The following is a 23,446-nucleotide window of genomic DNA, read 5'->3' as shown; positions in this document are numbered from 1 at the left end:
ATAAGGCAATTTACAAGAAATGCTTTAGTTTACATTACTGTATAACTTAGTAAGTTTATTAGGAACAAAATTTATAGTCCATCATATATTTTTACATCACAGATTCAGTGTCAGAACAGTAAACAAAATTCAGACATTAAGTACAATGCAATAGAATAAGGCAATTTAAAACTGAAATGGCTTATGGATAAAGTGAATCTCAAAAAAAAAAAAAAAAAAAAAAAAGAAAATCTGATGTTTGTAACATTAGCTAATCTCTCTAAGAGACATAAAAACCATTTTTAGAATGATTTGATCACTAATGGGCAAAACAAGTTATTTGAGCTCAAGAAGCAGGTGTTTAATGTTTTCATCTATAGCTTAACTTACACATCCAAGCACAGAATATATTTATATACACAGATGATGAAATTATGCACATTTCCCTAAAATATTAATTCCATCAAAATACTGGGAGGGAGAAGTGAGAGAATAGCACATACATTTCTGTTCTTTGGAAAGGTTTTTCACTTCTAAACATTAATTGAAAATACATAGACCCTCTCAAAAAACAACAGGAGACTGCAGTTTTCGTTAAGGTGAGACACCAGATTATTAATAACATTTGAGATGGAATTTTGAAGTGAAAAATATTAAATGACTATGGTAGATGCACCACTTTTATTTCCACAATTTTCTAAAAGACAACAATTAGGAAAAGCCCATGTTGAAACTATTGAGGATGGTGGTGATAATCATTTTTCAAAACATTACATCAGGACTTCAAGGAAGGCAAAATAGGAAAGATATTTAGATAAAAATCAGTATCACAGCCAATATTCAGTAATTGCATTCTAGCTGTATACAACAAAAACTTGTAAATTTCTTTAAGTAAACTGAAAAATAATTTTCATTGCTTAAAAAACCCCCAAAATCCTAAGAATTACAGTTCAGATGAACAGTAAGTAGAAATAAAAAGAAAATTACAATTACCAAAGGAATAAACCATAACTACAAGTTCTTTTAAAGCTTTTGCTCAGCACAGATCATTCAGTTTCCTCTAACACATCATTCAGCACTAGCTTTGATTTCTGGAGTTTTTAGTGGTATCTTGCTGCTACATTTGTTTAATCCTATTATGAACAGAGAGGGAACATCTGCTATTTTTCCATTACATTATTCTCTAACAATTGAAGATAAGCTGAAATTCTAAAATGAAAGCTATGCAATCTGAAATGCTTCCAAGCTATCCATTTGTCCTTTGTAAACTTTTCTATGGATCAAGTGTTTGATGAGATGTACAAGTACCTGAGCCCCCTAACACTTGCCCTCTGTCACAATGAAGATGGAAACTGCTAAAAAAATTATCAGAAATAAGTCTCTGGGAATCACTAGAGATGTGTTTGTTATTTATAGTGATCTGTACTCAAGAACTTAAGTTGAATATTTTCCTTTTGTACACTGTAAATATGACATTTCAAAACAATGCTCATATGACTTTCAGTTTACATTAAAACTGTCATTAAAAAGTTAATCATTTTTTTCAAGCTTCAGCCATTTTTTTAAGCTCTACTAGTCATATACAGCCAAAACACGGTTGTCACCAAGCCTGTCTTAATAGTTCTATTTAAATAATTAATTGGTAAAATGATAATGGAAATGAATTTTCAAACATTCTTCTATGGTATAGCTGCTGAATTAACCAAATACAAATCAACTCTAATAACCTATATTTCTTGAAGATTTCTCCATATAGCAAACACATTAAATAGCTTTAAAATTTGAGAACTTTAGTTATGATAAAAAACAAAAATTTAGTACACATCAATAAGTATTACATGAATTTGGAATCAGTTTCAAATTCATTGCATATATGTACGTTTTATTCAAGATGTAGAGAAAAAAAAGAACATTTATTTATTTTAACTTTAACTCTTTCTTTTTCAGGATCTTGATGATACATTTTTACAAATAAACAGAATTAAGAGCTGGAAGAAACTTTAGAGACCATCTAGTCTAACCGCCCCCTCATTTTTCATATGAGGAAACAGAGACCTATCGAGGTGAAATAGCTAAGATAGTCATGGTACTATTTATAAAACACCACGGAACAGCAACACTGAATGTAAACAATAAGACACTACAAACTAAGTTTACTATAATATTAAATTTTTTTCATTTGTTAAGTTATAATTATTCAGCTTGAATGTAGCAGAAGTATGAAGGTTTGCTATGATGAAATCACCACTATTTCAAATAGGCTAAATATTTTAAAGGAAGCAAAAAGAAAAACTCAGTAACGTCTAAGTCTACTGAATATACACTAAGTTGAATATAAAATATTTCCACAGCAAACCATTTCTTCAAATGAAAAATAAATTATATAAAGCACACATTCCCTAAGTTCATTTTGATGATAGGAGCTTACAAGAATAAAGCTACTTAAAAAACTAAGGTGACAACTTCTTCAGTATTGAAAACAGGTTTTTAAGTAGACTTACTGTGTAAATAGGAACATCTCATTGACACTTTGCTAGATAGGCCACTTTACAAAATGGTCAAGAAAACATAATAGCAATACCAGAAAAGGCAAGGCCTTTTTTTTTCTTTCTTTAAACCATTTTCCTTCATGAAACAAATAGTGATTAAAGCACAAATACACCCAAACGAACACCCATTTTTTCTATTTGCTATTCTTTATAATTTCTACATGGCTTTTAGTGGAGAAAGGTTTTATTACCAAAATACATTCAACAAGTGCAATATCTAAAATGCATAAAGTGCTCAAAAGAAAAAAAATTCACCGAGATGTAGTCAATTCTTTGTAGCTAAAAAAACAAAAACATTTTCCCAAGAGGAGCTCAGTGGTTATAATGGGCATTTCAGAACTACTTACTGCCTAGCTATACCTTCGAGCCAAGAATGCAAACACAAAAAAAGGGGGCACACAGCAAGGGACTGTTCTTTTAATCCAACAGTTCCATGGATAAAGAAATGAAAATCTTGTCATTTTCTTGGTCTATTATATTGCTTATAAAGATGGAATAAGCATTCCAACTATTGGTATTCCCAACACAAGGCAAAAAGTTCATGAAGTCTTTATAATTTCTGTTATTTGGCAAGTAATTTGTGTCTGTTCAAGGATTCTAGATATTCTATTGATTAAGGGCAGTGGAGTTTTTATTGCCTCAGCTAAAAGTAAACAAGTCTCTAGTGCTCTCTAAATCAGTAGGGTCAGCAGGTCTATTAATACTTTGCCACAAGTAAATGTATTAGTGCTGAAATCTTGCTTTTTTGTTCAGAGAAAAGGGCTACCCTTTCCCCCTGAACCCACCTTTTGAATAGTTCTGAGGTTGCTATGCTCCTTCAATTTCCCCTCCCCTTTTTTGTAGGAGTAAAGGTTAAATTATTAGTAAGTTAAGTAGAAGACAAGTGAGTTGTTTGGACAAGGTAGTAAAGACAACACAAGTCAATTTAAGAACAACAGGAAATCACTCCTTTGGTGCCTGGAGTTGGCTATCAATATCACAAAGGGAAAGAATTTAAGGCACTGAAACTGCCAAATCAACCTAGTGAAGGAATTGTAATTTTTAGTACTTAAGAAAAATGTGCTCTGACAGGCATTTTTCAATTTAAAAAGTACATTTTAATGAACTATTTTCAATTATCTTATCAGTAACAGGGACATGGATACCAAGAATGATGCAAGATATTTATTGGGAACATCCTGAAGTGCCCCAAGCCAAAAAAAGGGAATTTCCTGATATTTACTGAAAAATAGGTTTGCATATATTCTTTCCTCTCTAATGGGTTTTCCTTTGGAAAGTCCCCATTCAGAAAACTCAAATCCATTTTAAGTTATTTCTAAAGCATGTAGCTTTCAGAACTGCAATGGCTGATCTTAAGAGCTAAGCTCATTACAATGCTTAGAGGGAATTTTAAAGATTATCAAGAAGCAAAATCTTGATAGTTTATGTTCCTGGTGAAATAGGATAAATATTGGAAGAGCAAGAGTGATAGTAACCAGATTGTATGGTCACTACATCCTTCTTTGGTTGTAGGTGATTTTACCATTAACAAAAGGCCAAAATTAAGGATGTACCACAGTTCCAACACACATATTGGGACAGCATCCACACTATTTTGAAATGAAAATTTCAACTTGAAGTTTGAGAAAAATCAACACCTGTCATTTTTATTTAGATGCCTGCCCTCCAATATCTAATATTAAAATGGCAAAATCTTTGCCTAAAGTTTAAATGAAAAGATTTTAGCCTAAATTGGAAGCCTTCAAAATAATGAAATTATGAAAATATGGCTGAATATGAAGTAGCTATAATAGGAAAAACAAAGTAGGATGTTCTCATTTTGGGGTTTTAAAAAAGCTAAGATTTGAAGTTTAAAATTAGATAGATTCTTTTAAATGACATTCCAACTACTCCCAACTTCCCTCACAATTCCATGGTTCAGAAATTCATGCCTTTATAGAAGGAATCTTATGACCAACATGGTCTGGTAAACATTTGAGCATATCTAAAGGATACATGATGGAGAAATGTCTACATAGCACATCATAGCCTACTGAAAAACATAATAAGAGTCTTTTCTACTGAGTATAATGTTATGCTGTGGTTTATATTAATACATAATACTTATCGTCATGTAATGAGTACCATCATGGTGTTTCAAGAGATGGTTAATATTCTGAGCCTTCCAAATTCTAAAAATCTCAATCTGTGCTACAGCACTGTACTACTTTGATAAAGTTTCTTCAAAAGTAAAAATCTCAAATACTCCACAAATTTACCAAAAACAATGACTCCAAAATAGAGGGCGAATTCCAAGGCCAACAAGTTTTACAAACATTGGAATTATAATGCTTTTATTGCGAGAATGTACAAAACACTGATCCTTCTATGATTCTGCAATACTGCCTCTGAACTCCATGAAGCTTCAAAATAACTAATCTTCCAATTTAATAAAACACTCTGATAGGTTAAGCAGGTATTTTTTTTCTTCTTCACATAATAAGGATTTTTGCCTTGTTGGTTCAGACCTTATAAAAAGAGTGACTAAGCTCTGATCTGACAGGAAGGAATATATAGGACAGGGAATATACACCCAACTTGAGAGATGCATTTGGATCTCATACCATTATATCTTCCTACTTTCCTTATTAAACAGGTCACTAATCAAGTAATCAAATTATAAAATTTTAGATGCTGTACCTTTAAATGTATTCAGCATAATGATTGACTCCATGAATAGTGCTCTAGTGCACCAACTAATGGAAAGTGAAGAGTTTTAAAATGCACATTGTCAGAACTTGAGCTTCTATGTACCTGCAGTTTCACATATAGCTATTTTAATTACATTGTGGTATTGAAAATACTTTGAATTCTACTGGAGACCTCTCAAAAACCACAGAAACATAAGAAAAGCCCTGATGATTTTCAATGTCTGAAATTTTCTAATATCACATGAAAATGTAATCTCTGACACTTTTGGTCATCACAGTGAATTTTCAATACAGGGCATGAAAAGTAACCAAAAGATGGGTAAGAGAGACATCTTTAACAGATATTCAGAATGAATTATTTTCATAAACTAAATATCTGAGGATTGAGATTTTTGTTTAAGCATACAATACTATAATGCTGACTACTTAAAAGTAAAATGAAAATATTTTTTAGAAGCTCAATCAGAGGTTGTATTGCATCAAAAGGATTTAATACTGATTATATACAGAAGAGTAAGACCAAAATCCCTAAAGCCATTTCAACTGGAAATGCTTCATGTTACCAAGATCTTACTTTAAATATGGCAACATTCAACATCTTACCCTTTTAACATAAACAGCAACATTGCTGTTTCCCCACCTTGTCCTTTGGTTCCCATCATTTTAAATAATGTAATAATAATCCTTCTGATTTTTAGTTCCATTTGGATGGCATTATTAATATAGTGACTCTTGGTGCTTTAGCTGAAATTTGGCAGCCCCAGGAGAGCACCAACTGCTCCAAAGTATCCCTGTAGAAAAAGCATTTTCAAAAATATCAGTACAAGACTTTACAAAACAATGAGTATTTATCAAGTAAGGTAAATGGGACAACTCTAACTTTTATTAAAAAGAAATAATCCACATATAACAGATCGACAGACTATTTGCACAGCATGGTAATCAAAGGAAGGCCCCTTAGTATGTTAGGTGACTACTCTGTGAAGGATTTACACAAAAGACCCTAACAAGAATCACACAAGGTGAAAAGGCATAAATGGAATTAAATAACAATGTATTTAGGAAGTTATCTAAATTTTTTTAATTATGTCCTAAAACTATGATAAAAGAAAAAATGGAAAAGTATCTGGTTGAAAATTTATATAGGTTCTTAAGAAAGGAAGGGAAATTGACAATCTCATAGCATACCTCATGTTCTAGAAATAATGCCTTCAACTGGCCTTTGGACCAATAATCCAATGCATATGCCAAAAGTTTCATTGAGAGAGTATTGACACGTAGAAAATTTCCAACAAAGACAACTCTATTTATTTTCTAAAAGGAAAAAAAGCAAGAGGTTACTTAGGAAAAGTATTATAACATTTACCACAGAAAAGAGCATTTTTCTATGATCCTTACTCAAAAGATATGTAGTTGAATAATATAGGTGAAACTCTGCTTTAACAAATTTGAAAAGTGCTTCAGTGATATGGCACTTTGGGGATTAAGTTGTTTCTATGTATAGAATTATATGTATAGAATTATAAATTTAGAGCTGAACCCCAGAGATCAATTAATCAAATTCTCTCATTTTATAGATGAGAAAAAAATGAAGATCAATAGTTAAAAAGAACTGCCCAGGATTACAAATGGAAGTAAATGGAAGAGAAAGGATTTAGGTCCTCCAACTTCTTAATCTAGTGTTCTTTCATTTCACTCCCATTAGAAATGAGTATAAGGTCTGATTTGCAAAATAAGCTATAAATTTGGATATTGTAATAAGTATGTTGATAATAGTGGGGGAAAAAGATGGATGGGGGGGAGACAAAAGCTGCAATACAGTCTAGGTGAAGAATTAAAATAATTTGTCAGTGTGTAAGCCATAGGCACTACTTAGACTTATATTGCATCAATAAAAGAGCTGTAATCAAAAAGAGACAAAAGTTTCAACAAAATAACTTGTCTACTTTTACACCATCAAACCCAATCAACTTTCTAATTACTAATTCAGTTTCCTAGGTATCTCTTCAATAACAGAGTGATAATAGAAAAACACTTTACTGGGAAACCTGCTCATTATTCTAAGCAAATATAAAGGCAGCCCTGGACTGATCACTGAAGTTGCTGACCTACAGGACTGAGAAACCAAAAATAACCATTTATTAAGCACTTATGTGCAAAGAATTGTGGTTAGAATGTGGTGCTATAAAGAGAAGAACAAAATATTTCTTGCACCCAAGAAGCTTACATTCATTCCATTATTATTAAAACATTGGTATTGGGGGAAAAAATCCCAAAACTCAGATTTACATTAAAGGTGTTAATATTTTCTTCATAAAAACACACCTTTATATATTCCAAGCACAGGGAAGCCAAAATCCTTTAGCAAATTTAAACCCTAATTTACCTAAATTATAAATTTACCCTGATCCTTTCCAGAAAAAAACTCATGTGTTAAATGAAGTACATCTGTAACAGTTTGTGGATCTGAAATAATGAAGGTCAATACTGCAAATCAAATACTACCCACCATAAAAATAATTGAACCATTCAATTTTTTATTTGAAGAACAAATCTCAATGTCTTCATAGCCCTGTACAATGCTGCTTGATCCATATGCAACAAGGCAGCACTGTAAAGAAGCCGAAGACAATAAGAAATCTTCCAGATGCTCAGCCAATTTAAAAAGTATCAATAAAAGAAAAGTCCCAAATCATTTGAGAACGTAAAGTTATGAGAAAAAGGGGGGGGGGGGGTGAAGGGGAAAGTAAAAACAAGAATCATGTAACTATGGAAAAAGAAACATTTCTATATAGCATAAAGTATGATAATACTTGCTCATATTTATATATAGTACTTTAAGCTTTGCAACGGGCTATTCCTCACTATCGCCCGGTGAGGTGGATGATATAAAAATAAGCACAACTGTTTTTGCCTTCTCTTACTATATATTGCTGATTCAATGTGTCAGCTTAACATTTGTTAACTTTCCCATGAAATATCATGTCTTACATTCAGAACTGTAATCGTTTAACATTCTTAGCTCTATAGCATTTCTATATGCTGTAGGTGTTATGAGAAAATGGTTTTCAAAGATGATTATCCCTAAACTATAATTTGTTAGTCCATAGTGCATTTAAATAAACATTCATGAAAAATTAAAAAGTTATGAGAAAAATACCAATTCATTAGCTCAGCGATTAATTAAACTAATAAGATTTAAGGCTTTTTTGAAGAGATTGTTATATTTTCTAGATAAAAAAGGAAATGCAAATATTGCTTTAAGTTAGGGCCTACCTAATTAAAGCCTTATTGTCTGTCAATTAAGTTATAGTGATAAGAAGTAGGTAAAAATATTTTAATCCTCATATTTTACAGGAATTTTTATTCTCAAATAATTTAAAAACTTTACAATTAAACAGTTTTTATTCCGCATTTTCCATCTAATTGAGAGAAGGCTTACCTCATTAACAGCACACATTCTTGCTATAGAACCAATGTTATTGGTGATAGTAACTAAAGTAGCTCTTGCTAGATCTTCTTTACTAACAGATTCTCTCTTCTCCTTATAGATCATGTTCCCAAAACTGCATGGAAGGAATATGAAAAAAGGGAGAATAGAAAAGATGGGAGGTCAAATCTGTTGTAAATAAGGTCTTCTGCTATTACAGGCTTAAAAACTTCCCATTGCCCAGGAAATAGCACTTTTTCCTTAAAGATTTAAAAAATAATCCATGGTTGATCTTTATAATACAAATCACACAAAACTATTTACATGGAATATTCAAAGTAAAAATTTTATCTCTTAAGAGTGACTATACAAGTTAAAGTACTATTTATTCTTAAAAGGAATAGGTTATCAACAATATTTTTGCAGCTTTATTTTGCATAAAACATTAGAATCTATGAAAAATCTCTGCTCTAAAAACCTCCACTTGGAAGCTATTTGGCAAAATTACTGTTGTGCAACATGCTAGATTAATTTTTAGCTGGCCTTCCCAAAATTTGGGTCTTATATCTACTTGAAAAAAAAATTTTAACCCATATCTTCTGCCTTGGAATCAATACACAGTACTGATTCCAAGGCAGAAGAGTGATAAGGGTTAGGCAAATGGGGGTTAAGTGACTTACCCAGGGTCACAGAGATAGATTAGAGGCAGGATTAGAACCTAGGACCTCCCATCTCTAGGCCTGGTTCTCAATCTACTGAGCTTCCCAGCTGTCCCCTAAAATTTTATTCTTAAAATTGTTTTACATTTGTTTCCAAAAATTAAGCCCCCACCCCCATGAGCGATTCAAGAATTATAACATACCTAGATGCTACAGCCCACCCTGGCAAAGCAAATCTTTCATAATCTCCTCCATAAATATCACGGACCAATTTATCAGCATGGGTGCTGTCACCTTTGGAAGCCATTTCAAGAGCTTCTTCAAAACTTTCACAGCCAGTCAGTAAGCTGCATAAACCCAGAAATGTGCCACCTCCCAGACTAAATAAAGAGGGGGGAAAAAAAAAACTTGGTAAATGAGAGTTCTATTATTTCCCAAGGTCACAGTTTCTCTTTGCAAAAGCCAAGATACTGAAACATTCTTTTAAATATCTGTGCTAGGCTAGGTATGACAACATTAACATAAAAGAAAATAGTGAATCAGACCACTGTATAATGAAATTGGGAAAAATGTGTTCCACCCTTGTGGCCTCTATTACAGATTGGCTGGTTTCTGGCTGGTTCCTCCTAGAACTCCATTTTACACAAGTTGCCTGGGCTATTCAAATCTTCATATTACTGCCTCTGCAGACTTTCTGAACCATGTACCCTGGATCAGGTACCTTCCTTTCTTCCTTTCCTGCTTTCAGCTTCCCCCTTTAGACTGAATTCCTTGAGGGTTAGTGTCTTTCTGCTAGTATTTGTAATTACAGTGAGTGACAAGCAGCAAATATACTTCATAAATGTTTATAGACCTGTTTTCTTGATGTTCTTAATAGGGAAGTAGAAAGCATATGGACCAAGCATAAACTTAAGTTCTATGTGGTCCTCAAATGAATGTTCTGTGAGAGGGAGTCTGCTGAATACTTTTAAGGACAGACATCCAACTTGACCAGTTAATGATGACTTAGCACACCCAAGGGGAACTTCCTAAAACCTGGGTCTAAAGGGGGAATTGAAGTCGCTGCATATCTGGCAGGAAAATATATATAGGTTCATAAACTTAAGAGCTGAAAGGAGAACATAAGAGTATTTTATAGTCTTTTATATTTCTTTTAACACCACCTGCACATGTAAAACAGGGAGTAAGTCATTCCATATACTGGGGGAAAATGTTACTGAAGCTGCAATTTCTAATAAAGCCAAATGGATCCTAATCAACATTTTGCCAAATGTCTGCTGTTTATACAATTTTTCTACTGTGAACATTAATAAGTTCAGTGCTTGCTAACAAAAACCTCTTGGGTTCTACCAAACTTTTTAAGCTCAAAGTTCACAGATGGCCTAAAAAATTGTGAAACATGGCACATTTCCCATCACTGTTAATGCAGAGGTAGAAGAGGGACACTAAGGGCTACTATGTAATTTTTTTGTTTCTTGGATTTCTATAGCCAAGGAATTCATTATTAACTAAACTGAAGTCTACTCATACAAATTCTGTTCAGGACAGCAGGAGCTACCAGACATTGTATTACATCAGCAAAGCTTTCTAGAAACAGTACAATGAAGCTGAACTACAATTCAAATACCCAAGAATGCGTAGGAAAATAGAAGTCTTTACTCTGAGACCTTAATTTGAAATGTCAATTCCCAAGGGGGAAACTTTTAAGACTTAAAATTTTTCTAATAAAATTATCAGATTCATTTTTATATTTTATGAATTTCAACTTCCCTGTATTTCAGTTCCCCAGTGACAAATGGATCTAATACCTATTTGCCTTCTCAATAGTAATGAGAATGTGGGGAGTTTTGATTGCTAGAAGTTAAATACCAAGTAAGTTCAAGGGATAAGTTTCTTGTTATTCTTAAATCAGAGGCAACACACAATATTATAATAAGGAGTTCTACAAAAGTATTCCAAATACTTTTTTTCATGAAGATCTAAAATAACACAGTATAATATAGAATTAATTCATTCTTTAATTATGATACTAAAATTGATGGAACAGTCTATAAATAACCACCTTATTTAAGAATTTGAAGCAAGTGAAAAACACTTTCACACATATATGTTCATGAATGAAAATATCCTATATAAAATTCTATCTCACATCATGTACCAATATGACTTTCATTATTACATAAATATAAGTTGCTTTCTTGGCAGGGCAAGCAGTATCTATTTACAAATAAATTTACATTTCCACTGATGGAACTCTATAGGACAGTACTATGATACCTTTGCTTCCTTCCAGAATAACTCTTCAACAGACTAAAATTAAGCAGTGAATAATGGGAAAAGGAAATCAGTTCCTTTAAAACATACTTTGCATAACGGTAATTTAATAATTTATTTATGCGTTTATAAGACTGAATAGTTATTACCTTGTTCCAGTAACTCGCTTATAGTTGTCTTTGGAATGGACAGCTAAAATACTAACTCCAGAACCAATGTTCACGACCAGTAGCGGATATGGGTCATCTAAGTTAAAAGGCATCTTTTGGCATCTTTCAGGTTCTGAGGCATTGCCAAAATAATAGCATTCTGCCTGCCCATTAAAACTGACAGAATCTATATACAGCAAGCCCTTTACAAGGCAATCAAGTTCATCCAGTTTGTGCAGCTGGAGGTTTCCAATCTGTTTTTAAAAGAAAGAAAACATCACCAGCCATTTAAAAAACAAAATATGCCAACCATTCAAGTAAAGTTCAATACTATTATGTTAGACTTTATACCCGTGATGGGCAAACTTTTTTAAGAGGGGGCCAAAGGAAAGGAAATGCTCATCTGTCCGTCTGTTTCTAAGACAACTCTTTCAAAGTTTCATTATATTGTATCCAACTCATTGTATTACTCAGATTAGGAATGTCACATGGCTGGATAGAACATGTCGGGGGGCCCCATTTGGCCTGCTGGCCAAATGTTTGCCCAGCACTGCTTTATATGATTTTGATTGTTCAAGAGTATGTGCAAGAGGGGGCAGCTGAGTAGCTCAGTGGATTGAGAGCCAGGCCTAGAGACAGGAGGTCCTAGGTTCAAATCTGGCCTCAGACACTTCCCAGCTGTGTGACCCTGGGCAAGTCATTTGACCCCTATTGCCTACCCTTACCAATCTTCCACCTATAAGTCAATACACAGAAGTTAAGGGTTTAAAATTTAAGAGTATGCTGTGTGACCCTGGGCAAGTCACTTGACCCCCATTGCCCATCCTTACCACTCTTCCACCTATAAGACAATACACGGAAGTACAAGGGTTTAAAAAAAAAAAAGAGTATGTGCAAGAGTAGTGGTTTTCAACACTTAGAACAAAACTGCCATTTATAGCCACTTTTCAGAAATTAAAGGTACAGTGGAGAGAGTGATGGGTCTAAACTAAGAGTTGAAATGTTTGTGACTTTATGCAAATCACTTAATTCTTCTGCTGGGACTCAGTTTCCTCCTCTGTAAAATGAGAGGTCTGGACAAGATGAACTCTGAGGTTCTTTCTAGCTCTATATCTATGATCTTATGGTCTCTTACCAAAAACTTAAATAGCTCTTATTAAGCCTCATTTCAGAATTCCCAAGTTACTCCATTTAAAAAACTGAATGAGAACAATGTGAACCTTATATCCCATCCCAGTTCTCTTTTCCCTTATATAACTTTGATCTATATCCATTTTCTGCTCCTGGTACTATATCTGCTACTCATCTGGTGCCTTTTACTACATCAGAAATACTTTAGAATATAGTTTATGTGAAAGGCATTGTATCATGGAATTTTTCCTCCATAAGTATCATTCAACATATTTTAATCAAAACTTCCAAATCTCAAGATATATAGTTATTTAGGAAAGATGTGAAATTCAAATAGTTATTTCAGGAGATATGCCAAATGGAGGTCACTTTTATAGTAGCACTGACAGATCACTTACTGTCTTGCTTGAACATGTCAGGCCTTAGATTCCTAGAATATGTGGATTGCTACCTGCCCTAATTTAAGTAAATAAAATGTTTTGATTGAAATATCAATTGGACGAGGAAATAAACATTCTATTGTCCTGATACTGGATGTAAAATTGTCATGTAATTATAAAATAAAAATGACATTCCTTCTTAAATTTTTTATTTTAAGAAAATGTCATTGGTAAAGGAATCCATCACCTAAAATATTTCAATTCTATATTTTTGGAGTGTTTTTCAACCTAAGAGGCATGAGTGGATTCCAGTGAGCAATATTTTAAAGAATACCAGGCAAATGCAATAGTTGTCTCTACCTAAATTGGCCAAACATCTTAAATTCAAATTAAAATAAACTGTACAACTAACACTACCTATTCCAACTGCATCTTAGCACTCTAGGTTGAATCAAAATTATAAACTGACTGAATAGTTTTAGTATGCTAACATCATATTTTAACTTTTTGGGAGAAGCCAATATACTAATAACTATGTACATAAGATACAGATAGTTCTTAAGAGGAAAAGCAATTGGGGGACAAAAAAAGAAAGGCCTATACTACAGAAGGGAGGATTTGAGTTGAGTGCTAAAGGAAGTTAGGAGGTCAGGAGCTGGTGGTGAGGAGGGAAGAGTATTCTAGTAATGGAGGACAGCAGTATGATATGTGAAGACCAGTAATGTAGGCCTGTTTAGTTGGGTTCTTCAAGTGTATTGAGGAAAGTAAAGTATAAGAAGACCAAAAAGTCATGAAGAGGCTAAGATATAGATGGCAAACAGAAAATTTTATATTTGATCCTGGAAGTAGCTACAAGGAGCCATTGGAGTTTATTAAGTAGGGAAAGAGAAATAATAACATGGTCATATCTGTCTTTAATAAAAATCTGATAACCAAGTGGCAGATGGAATGAAGAAACTTGAGTTAGGGAAACCAAGTAGATTACTGAAATAGCCTAGGAATAAGGTGAGCACCTATACAAGGATAGTCAATGTGTAAGCAGAAAGGGGCACATATGAGAGAAGAAAGGTCAAAATGGTGACTTGACAACAGACTAGACATGTAAGGGGTAAATTGAGGATGACACTAAATTATAGGTGATTAGACAGATGGTGGTACCGTTGACAATAGGAGGGAAATTATGAAGGAAGATTTTGGATGGAAAGATAATGAGTTATTTTGTTTTTAAAGAGATTTTCAGTTCATACATAATACATTAGTAAATAAATGAAGTCCATACTTACTCTGCATATAATAAATCAAGTATATCTCTTTCAACAGAATGTAAACCTCCTAGATTAGGGATAATCTCATTTTTTTTTGTCTTTAATCAAGGGCACATAGTAGGCACTTAATAAATGCTTGCTGATTAGTGTATGTGATAATATATGTATATATATTTGTTTGGCTTTTTATAGAATTAGAGAATCATGGACTTGTTAAAAAAAAAAAACAAAACTTAAGAGGTCATCTAGACCAGCCTACCAATGAAAGCCACAAGTACTTTCAACTCTAGAATACCTAATTTAATAGAGGGAACAATCTAGGACAATGATGGGCAAACTACAGGCCCTAGCTTGTCCATCACTGATCTAGGGGGATGAAACCATGCTAGAGATAGTAGTAAGGAAATAAAACTGGAACCTGCTTGGATGGCAAAGAAATTCGCCCAAATTTTTAGTCAGAAGACACTATCCCCAGGAGAAATCTGACAAGGAGCCTCCTCTAATTATCATTTGCATAGCATTAACTGGGAATGGAATATTGAGTCAACCTGGATTATCCATGTGAAAGAAGAACATATTTCAGGAGATAATTCAAGGACAATTTTCTTGTAGCCTGATAGGTCTTTGAAGCAGATTTCCCACCTTAAACAGGGCTTTAAAAATACACCGGAAGCCACTTAATGAAGTGAGTGTTGGGGCAGAGGACTAAAACAAGTCTAATTAACAGTCACATCAGGTTTCAAATGAGACTAGTCTTGTTCTTGGAAATAGGATCTGAATCATAGATATGAATATCCAAAACTGGCAATAATATATACAGGTGTTCTATTTTCTTAAATTTATAGACATCTCTGTACATACTAGTTTAATAATGGGGCTAAGTGGCTCAGGCATAGTTTGGTATTAAAGCAAGAATTAGTTAATTTGTAATAATTTCTAGCAGTTACCTACCGTGCGAAAATCTTTTTCAAACTTGTAAGCACCACCTCCAGTAGCACATAGCACCGTGTGTAATGTTGAGAAGTTTTTATCTCTCCCCATTTGGATAAAAGTAGGAAGGTCATGGGTTGGAAATCTGATAAAGTGCAAGTTTCCTCTTCGGCCAAAGAGTGTTAAATCCTTCAATTCAAGATGAACATCCCTAACTCCGGTCAACCCATAGGCTACATTAGAAGTCAGATATTTCCGGATACTTTTTAAACTTTCAACTTCTTCTTGCTCCTCCTCTGCTGTGATATCAATGGGTTCAAAATACGCAAGTTTCACGAGAGTACCTCCTATGTCCATGCCAAACCATGGGAAAGCTGTTAATATAAGAAATGACTTAAATCAACACTGATCTTTCAGAAACAAAAATTATAAAGGATTGGAAATTGAAGAGATTGGAGAATGACTAAACAAGTTGTATCATATGACTATGATGGAATATTACTGTGTCATAAGAAATGACAAACAAGTTAATTTTTGAAAAACATGAAAATCATGAAGAGTGAATGTAGCAGAATGAAGAGATTATATACAGCAACAGAAATAAGTTTGAACAATGACTTGTGTATGTGTCCAACCCCAGAGAAAGAAATAATAGAAGTAGGACACGGTTTTAATTACATACCTTTTTATGAAATTACTAGGTATTTTGATGTAACAAATTAATTTTTAAAAAATTATGTTGGGGGGGCAGCTGGGTAGCTCAGTGGATTGAGAGCCAGGCCTAGAGACGGGAGGTCCTAGGTTCAAATCTGGCCTCAGACACTTCCCAGGTGTGTGACCCTGGGCAAGTCACTTGACCCCCATTGCCCACCCTTACCACTCTTCCACCTATAAGTCAATACACAGAAGTTAAGGGTTTAAAAAAAAATTATGTTGGCCAGCCACAACCTCTACATCTTCTTTGAGAGATTAAATATCCCCTATCCTATACTGATTGTAAATACTGCAGCCATTCATGGACCTGACCTCACCATGATCAGCAGAGTTTTGACTTGCTCTGCTTCCAACCTGAGCAGGTTCACTCCTCCTTAGGCAACCTGGTGCCCCTTCAGCTTCCACAGGGTTACCACCTTACTAGTGTCAGACTTGATGTAGACTCCTCCTGCAAGCTTGGAATGGAGATTTTGAGCATTCTACCAGAGTTAGGTGCCCTGATATCAGGGATTAGAGGTCTACACACCCATCAACAAACAACCTATGTTGAAATGTTATTTTCCCCAAACTAGTTTGCTGATTTTTTTTCCAAGCTAAAAAATTTTAGAATTGGAAGGAATTGGAAGAAATCAATTAAAATCTGTGAATGAATAGACTAGAGAAGTTTTAACTTTTATCCAACATCTGTGAGCAATTAGTGGGGAAAAAAATTAACCTAGTCAGTGTTATTTCCACTAAACAATGCTACTGAATAAATTATGTCTTTTGTTACATTTCTTTTCATTGTAATGGAATTTGATATATTATCTAATCAAGTAACCAAATGAAAAATAGCTACTTAAAACAAGGATCTTTTCCAATGTACCACATAATACGGAATTATCTAAGGTCTGTCTGATACAAAGGGTTTTAGTAAATTCAGTTTCTATCATAAGGCTGTTGGTTCAAAAGCCCACTTTAAGCACTGTGCTTAGAGATGATTCAAATCATCTTTAAGAACTCTTCCAACTATAAAGTTCAATTACATGATGCAATGTCTAACTTTTATATAATACTTGCTTAAGACAGTATTGGTATTACATATACTTAACTATAAATTATAAATCTTATTCTTAGGATTAGTTTGCAAATTCAACAGAAATCCAAATTTTTTGGTATTTAAAGTATCTTTATTTAGATCTGACTTCAAAATACCTAATTTCCACAAAAAATGTATTAAGGAATACTTAATTCTTGTTCTATAATTCCTTAATTCTTATTCTCCAGTTTTCATATTTTTAACCTCTCCTAAGAATGTCTTTATATTCCCCTTGCTTGAAATACACATTTTCATTCATTCTGAGGTGGGAAATACAGGCTATGTTAATTAATGAGGGGTTCTAAACTTTTCCATTTCAGAACTTACAACAGAGATTAAAAATTAGAAATTTCTAAAATGGGGACATGTGAGCTAAGGCCTTTAAAAGCTCACATCATGCATGGTCTGACTATCAAATGAAAATAAGACAAACATGTATAGTCCCGGTTCAATTATAAAGACATTTTTATCATTTGGTTATAAGCTTTAATGCTAACAGAACAAGAAGGGGATAAGGGGAACGGAATAAACATTCATATAACACCTACTCTGTGCTTTGCAAATCTCATTTGATTCTTACAACTCTGAGAGGATAGGTGTTGTTATTATCATTTTACAGTTGAGGATAGTAAGGCAAACAAAAGTTAAGTGACTTGTCCAAGATCACACAGCTTTATAAATATCAAAGGCCCCATTTGAACTAACCCCCAACCCAATAAGAGGCATGTAGCACTCCATGAAATGAATAAGCAATTTATATATGAAAAAAGTTAGAAACAATGTCAGAAATAGCATAGCCTTAAACAAAGATGTAAGATCTAATACAGATTTGTAAAAAATGTATTTTCTAACCTATTTCAACCAAAGCAAACCCATTATTTTATACTACAAAAGACATAGATTTGTATTTTATTTTAAAGTTTAGATAAATCAAGATTACTTGGAAAAAGTAATGATTACAAAGGAAATGTGGTTCCTTGAATAAACATACTTTTTTGGGGGGATAGGAATAGGGGCAATTCTATTTATCCAACAGACCAAAAAAAGGCTTTGTAAGAATTTTTCCAATCCGTTGAATATGAAATTAGGGCATTTTTCCTGGTGTCAAACAAAGAAGCCATTCTGCTATTACATAACCTTCCATGGCTTCAAATTCTAGAAGGGTTGTGAGAAAAACCTTCTCTCTACACAATCAATATTGAGATGAAATTTGGTGGTGAATTTGGGATTAATCTGATAAAATATCTTGCAGAATCTCAAAAATTGTATGAATTGATAAAAAATTTAACTTAATCATTTAAATTCTGAGCCTTCATATTAACAAAAAATATATACAAATTATAAGTATCACTCTGCAGGCAACTTAGAAAACTATGAGATTCAGAGCTCACACATTTTTTTCTTGCCTGAAACCTTTGGACAAGATTTATAAATACCAACACCACCCTACATCAAAGTGAAAACCCCAATTAGCACCATATATATAGCTTTGTTATTCTCAAAAGCTACATACAAGCTTTAGTTAACACTCAAAAAGAACCTCATTGCATGGGGAGTTATTTCTGCTTTGTAAATGAAGAAACTCATTTACTGTTTTTGAAACCATGCAAGAGAAAACCAAGATTAAACTCAGTTTTTAACCCGTAGGTCATAATACCATTTAATTCCAAAGTACACATTGATGATCCTGGCTGTAGAAATGATTAGTAGACAGAATTCTGTAGGGGAAAAAAAATCTTGTTCATAATTTCACAATGCCATATGAATAAAAAATTTTTTCAGGCAAAGGCTGATGATATACTAAGAAAGCACCAGGCCTAAGTTGAGGGGAAAATGTGTTTAAATGGAAAAAAAACTTTAAAATTGAACTGTCCCTGTGCTGTAGGATTTAAGAACATAATATCCATGTTTGCAAAATCACTTAATTTTAGCTACCTAAAATACATAAATTAAACATTCTATAAAGAACACATTACAAAAAAAGTACATTCGACCCATCTACTATTTTTTATTCAATTTAAAACACTACCCCAAACTAAATTTGTAAAGGTCTGTTGGATTGTCATACGGAATTTATACATGGAAAAGACACCATTATTCTAAAATGTAAAGCACCCAAGATTGATGTAATATGTAAGTACAATTCTGAGACCAAAGTACATAATATGAATGTTTTGGGTCATATATAATTACATGGCTAAAAGGGATGTACAGATCATTAAATCTAATCCCTAAATTTTACAGATGAGGAAATTAAAGCCTCCAGAGAGCTGAAGTAAGAGAACTCTTAAGGAAGCAAATCAAGCTCTAAGCTCAAATCTTCTGACATCAAGTCTATGGCAATTTCTGTTACAGCACAGCTTCTGTGTGTGGTTGGCTTATTTCTTTATCATGGACTACTAAATTGTAGTAGTTTACTATCTTACCCTGTAAACTTTTAGATGACTAATTTTAATATGAAAAATCAGAGAAAATACACTGCTATGAGACTTCAAGGTGTAATGAGATCTACTCCTCTGGTAATCATGATATATCTCACTCCAAGAAAAAAATGTTAGTGTAACAACCTGCCTTTTGCCCTGAGATCCATAACATTACCATCACAGGAATACTGGAATTCAAGGTAAAATTGTGGAACCCTTACCAATGGATAATGCCACCACTTAAGGAAGCATGGGAGAAATAGCAGGACACAGTTAAGACACAAATCCTAGTATCAGACCTAATTATGTGTGAGTCAGATTATAGACCACAAGTTACTGAATTCAAAATCCCTCAATTTGTAAAATAATATATCTGTATTCTACTCACTTTGAGTCTAGGGAACAAATTGCAAATATTTGCAACATGGACTACTAATATAACCTAAGAACTAAGCTACAGTTACCCCACAAAACTTCAGAGAATATTAACTATTAAAAGCACTCACAGATGATAGTCAAATGAACAAATTAACAAGATTACCACTATATTACAACCTGTAAACATACTTATGTTTCTGAGAAATACTCAAAATATAAGTACTAAGTTTATGCATTTTGTTAACTGCCATTATATCCTCCCTGGTTTTATAGTGTTTTAATCTTCCCTGGAATTTTTCTTGTTGACAACCTCCAGTTCTGTGTTCCTCACCTGGTTCTACTCCAGTAGCCATCAGCCCTCATTAGTAGCAATCTTTCCCCCCACCTCCCAATAATCACAAGGACCTTTAAGCTACAGATTTTTGTTCAATGTAGGGGAAAGGGAAAAACTTGGGATGTCTAATCATTTCTTTAATGATTAACAGAAGGTAACTGAATCACAAAGGCAATGCTGTTAATTTCTAACATGGTATGTTATAAAAGTTTTACATATTGTTAAATGTTGCAAAAAGAGGGGGGTTGGGGGGGAAGCACTAAAGAGCTATTTAAACAGTACTGGCACTGAATAGGTAGAGAATTTACTCTTTAGGTGAAGAAAAAAACACTAATAACAAAAGTATAGTGACTTCTTAAGAAATAGAATTATGACAAGGAAGCAGATTTGCAACAAGTTCCAAATACAAAGTGCTCAGATAGAAAATGCTAAAAAATAGTTGCATTGTCTCCCATTATTATGAACCTTTTTTTTCTCTCCCCAAAATGCAATTTTGAAAGTCTTCAAGTAGAAGCAGGACACTCATCTGGAATGTTTTCAGAAGGGATTCCTGATGCAGCATAAACTCAACAAGATGACTTCTAACTTCCCTTCTGAATTTCATTCTGTGATATGTATTGTTCAGTTTAGCAATTGAACAGAAAATTCAGTTTCATGACATATACAGACTCACTTTATTCCTCAAAATTAATTAGCTAGCTCTAATATATGCCAAAGATATATAGCAGACAGTAGTAGAAATATACTGGACTTGGAATTAGGACATCTAGGTTCAAATCACAGCTCAAGAATAACCTAAGTCAACCTAAGTTTTTGCAACTATAAAGGTAATGACACTTTGGGAAAATTGATGTTTCAAACTTCAAAGTTCTCTATAAATTGTGTTATTACACACACATCTTTATGTATATCTTACAAGCAAGAGAACTGGAGTATATGTCAGTTGAAATTATTTAAGTGAATGAGTGTTGTTTTGAAACTGAAAGGAGTTAAGAAAAAAAAAAATCCCCCCCCCTCCCCAAACCCTTACCTTTGGTCTTGGAGTCAATACTGTGTATTGGCTCCAAGGCAGAAGAGTGGTAAGGGTAGGCAATGGGGGTCAAGTGACTTGCCCAGGGTCACTCAACCAATGTTCAGGAGTTTTAAGCCAGGTCTTTCTCACCCAGAGGCCAACTCTCTATTAATCACCTCTGGTCTCAAAAACAAAAATCACTCCAGGTTTCAACCATTCATATAAATTACTTTTATGTTTGCCTTTTAGAAAGCAGGACCTAGACTTGAATTACTACTAAAACCTGTTTATTAAGGTCCACAAAATGTGTGTAGTTATAACATATGTATATACACACATAAAGTTCACATAGATTAAAAGTATTACTTATTTCCATTTATAGACGAAGAACTTGAAGCCCTGAGAAATTAAATGACTATCAATTGGAGGCCTGATTCAAATAATGGTCTGTCTATTCAGTTCTCTTGGATACTACTGTTCAAGTTTCCAACCTGCTCCAAACATATATATGGCTTCTACTTGTTATGTAGATCACAACTTATATTTTTAATATTAAGCTTATCAAACTGTTTTATTTTACTAACTTAAAAGTACTCAGTCTTTTCCAGTTCTTAATAACATTTAAATTACCCCACCAATAACAATGAAACCTGGTTTGTAAAAACATTTAAAATAAAGTAACCACAATAGCTAAACAACAAAATACACTGCAGACAATACACCACAAATATGCAAGAAAGGCAAAGACAATAATTTTCCTTTAAAATGAAGGGAAAGCAGTAACTACGAGTTGCAATGGACTTACACATATGTATTCAAAACCATGTCATTGCATTGGTAAATAAGATTTGATTCCAGGAAATCAACAAGTTAGTTAAGGGAAGAATACCTCTGAAATCTTTAAAAATTGCAATCAATCCTAGCTTCTCAAGGCACTCCAGTCAAGTCAGTGTCAAGACACTAATTTTCACGAATGTAATTTTCAACGAAATGTAACTTCAAAAAACATCCGGATGGTGTCACTATTTTTTTTTTTTTTTTGCAACTTAGAGAAAGGCTCTTAAGTTGGCCAGTATCTTTTTTGTATCTACAAAGAATCGTGGTCTTTGGGCACCTCTGCTGCAGTTGCCATCACTAATGTCAAGGGGGCCTATCGATTTGGGTTCAAATTCTGATTGTCTTTTTTTTTTCATTTTTTTTTTTTTTAATTTTAAACCCTTAACTTCTGTGTATTGACTTATAGGTGGAAGAGTGGTAAGGGTAGGCAATGGGGGTCAAGTGACTTGCCCAGAGTCACACAGCTGGGAAGTGTCTGAGGCCAGATTTGAACCCAGGACCTCCCGTCTCTAGGTCTAGCTCTCAATCCACTGAGCTACCCAGCTGCCCCCCTCTGATTGTCTTTTCATGAACAAATGGACAAGCAACTTTTGATTGCTTTGATTTCCCCATATGAAAAATGGGGAAGAGAAATGGGAGATAATACTACTACTCTCAAAGGGGAACGAAGACCCTTTTAAAACTGTAAAGCATCACGGAAACTTGACCGTGACCTATTTTTCTTATTGGCTACGATACACAGAGCAAGGCTGATTCTTCAGAGTCTCTCGTCCAGACACTTAAAGACAAACTTAAGTTTTTTAAAGCTTTCATATCTGGGGTTTTGGGGAGGTGAACTGAAAATGGGGGCGCTAAAAGTCCGAACTTTGGACAGATCTCACAGCAGGAAGTGGGGCAAAGAACCCCTCCTAACCCACCCCCGCCCCCGCCCCCCCATGCCTCTAAAGAAGTCCCTTCCTTCCCCCAGCCCGCGGGGCCCTGGAGGGCGGGAAGCGCCCCGACCCCTGACTCACAGGGTTTTTTGGCATCCTTGATCTTCATGCTGTCCGCCGAAAGAAATAACAGCAGTGGCGGCGGGGCCTCCTCGGAGGGGCGGCGGAGGAGGCGGCGGCGGCGGCGGCACGGGAGCGCGAACCGAATCCTCCCCTCAACTCGGCGGGGGGCGGGCTCAGGGCGGGGCGGGGCTGCCGGCCGCCTGAGGCGATGCCCAGCCGTGTGGGCGGGCGGCCTGGGA

General features: G+C 34.3%; 1 protein-coding gene across 2 annotated transcripts; it reads right to left on the bottom strand.

The window, feature by feature from the left end:
- Positions 1-4,945: 4,945 nt before the first annotated feature.
- On the bottom strand, positions 4,946-23,423 carry PANK3 (pantothenate kinase 3). 2 transcript variants are annotated; one of them, XM_044661699.1, is made up of 7 exons: positions 23,226-23,423; positions 15,458-15,810; positions 11,731-11,984; positions 9,511-9,687; positions 8,661-8,784; positions 6,407-6,532; positions 4,946-6,009 (listed from the first exon to the last, which is right to left on the bottom strand). In XM_044661699.1, exons 1-7 carry the CDS (start codon positions 23,251-23,253, stop codon positions 5,959-5,961), a joined length of 1,113 nt encoding a protein of 370 aa, XP_044517634.1. In that variant the 5' UTR covers positions 23,254-23,423; the 3' UTR covers positions 4,946-5,958. The 2 variants fall into 2 exon arrangements, with proteins under 2 accessions (XP_044517634.1, XP_044517636.1); XM_044661701.1 differs by lacking the exon at positions 9,511-9,687.
- Between the last annotated feature and the right edge of the window lie 23 nt (positions 23,424-23,446).

The sequence above is a fragment of the Gracilinanus agilis genome, chromosome 2 (genome assembly GCF_016433145.1).
Source record: "Gracilinanus agilis isolate LMUSP501 chromosome 2, AgileGrace, whole genome shotgun sequence".
NCBI classification, from domain to species: Eukaryota; Metazoa; Chordata; class Mammalia; order Didelphimorphia; family Didelphidae; genus Gracilinanus; species Gracilinanus agilis.
The sequence above is the reverse complement of the archived record's forward strand: the minus strand, read 5'-3'. Positions and strand labels throughout refer to the sequence as shown.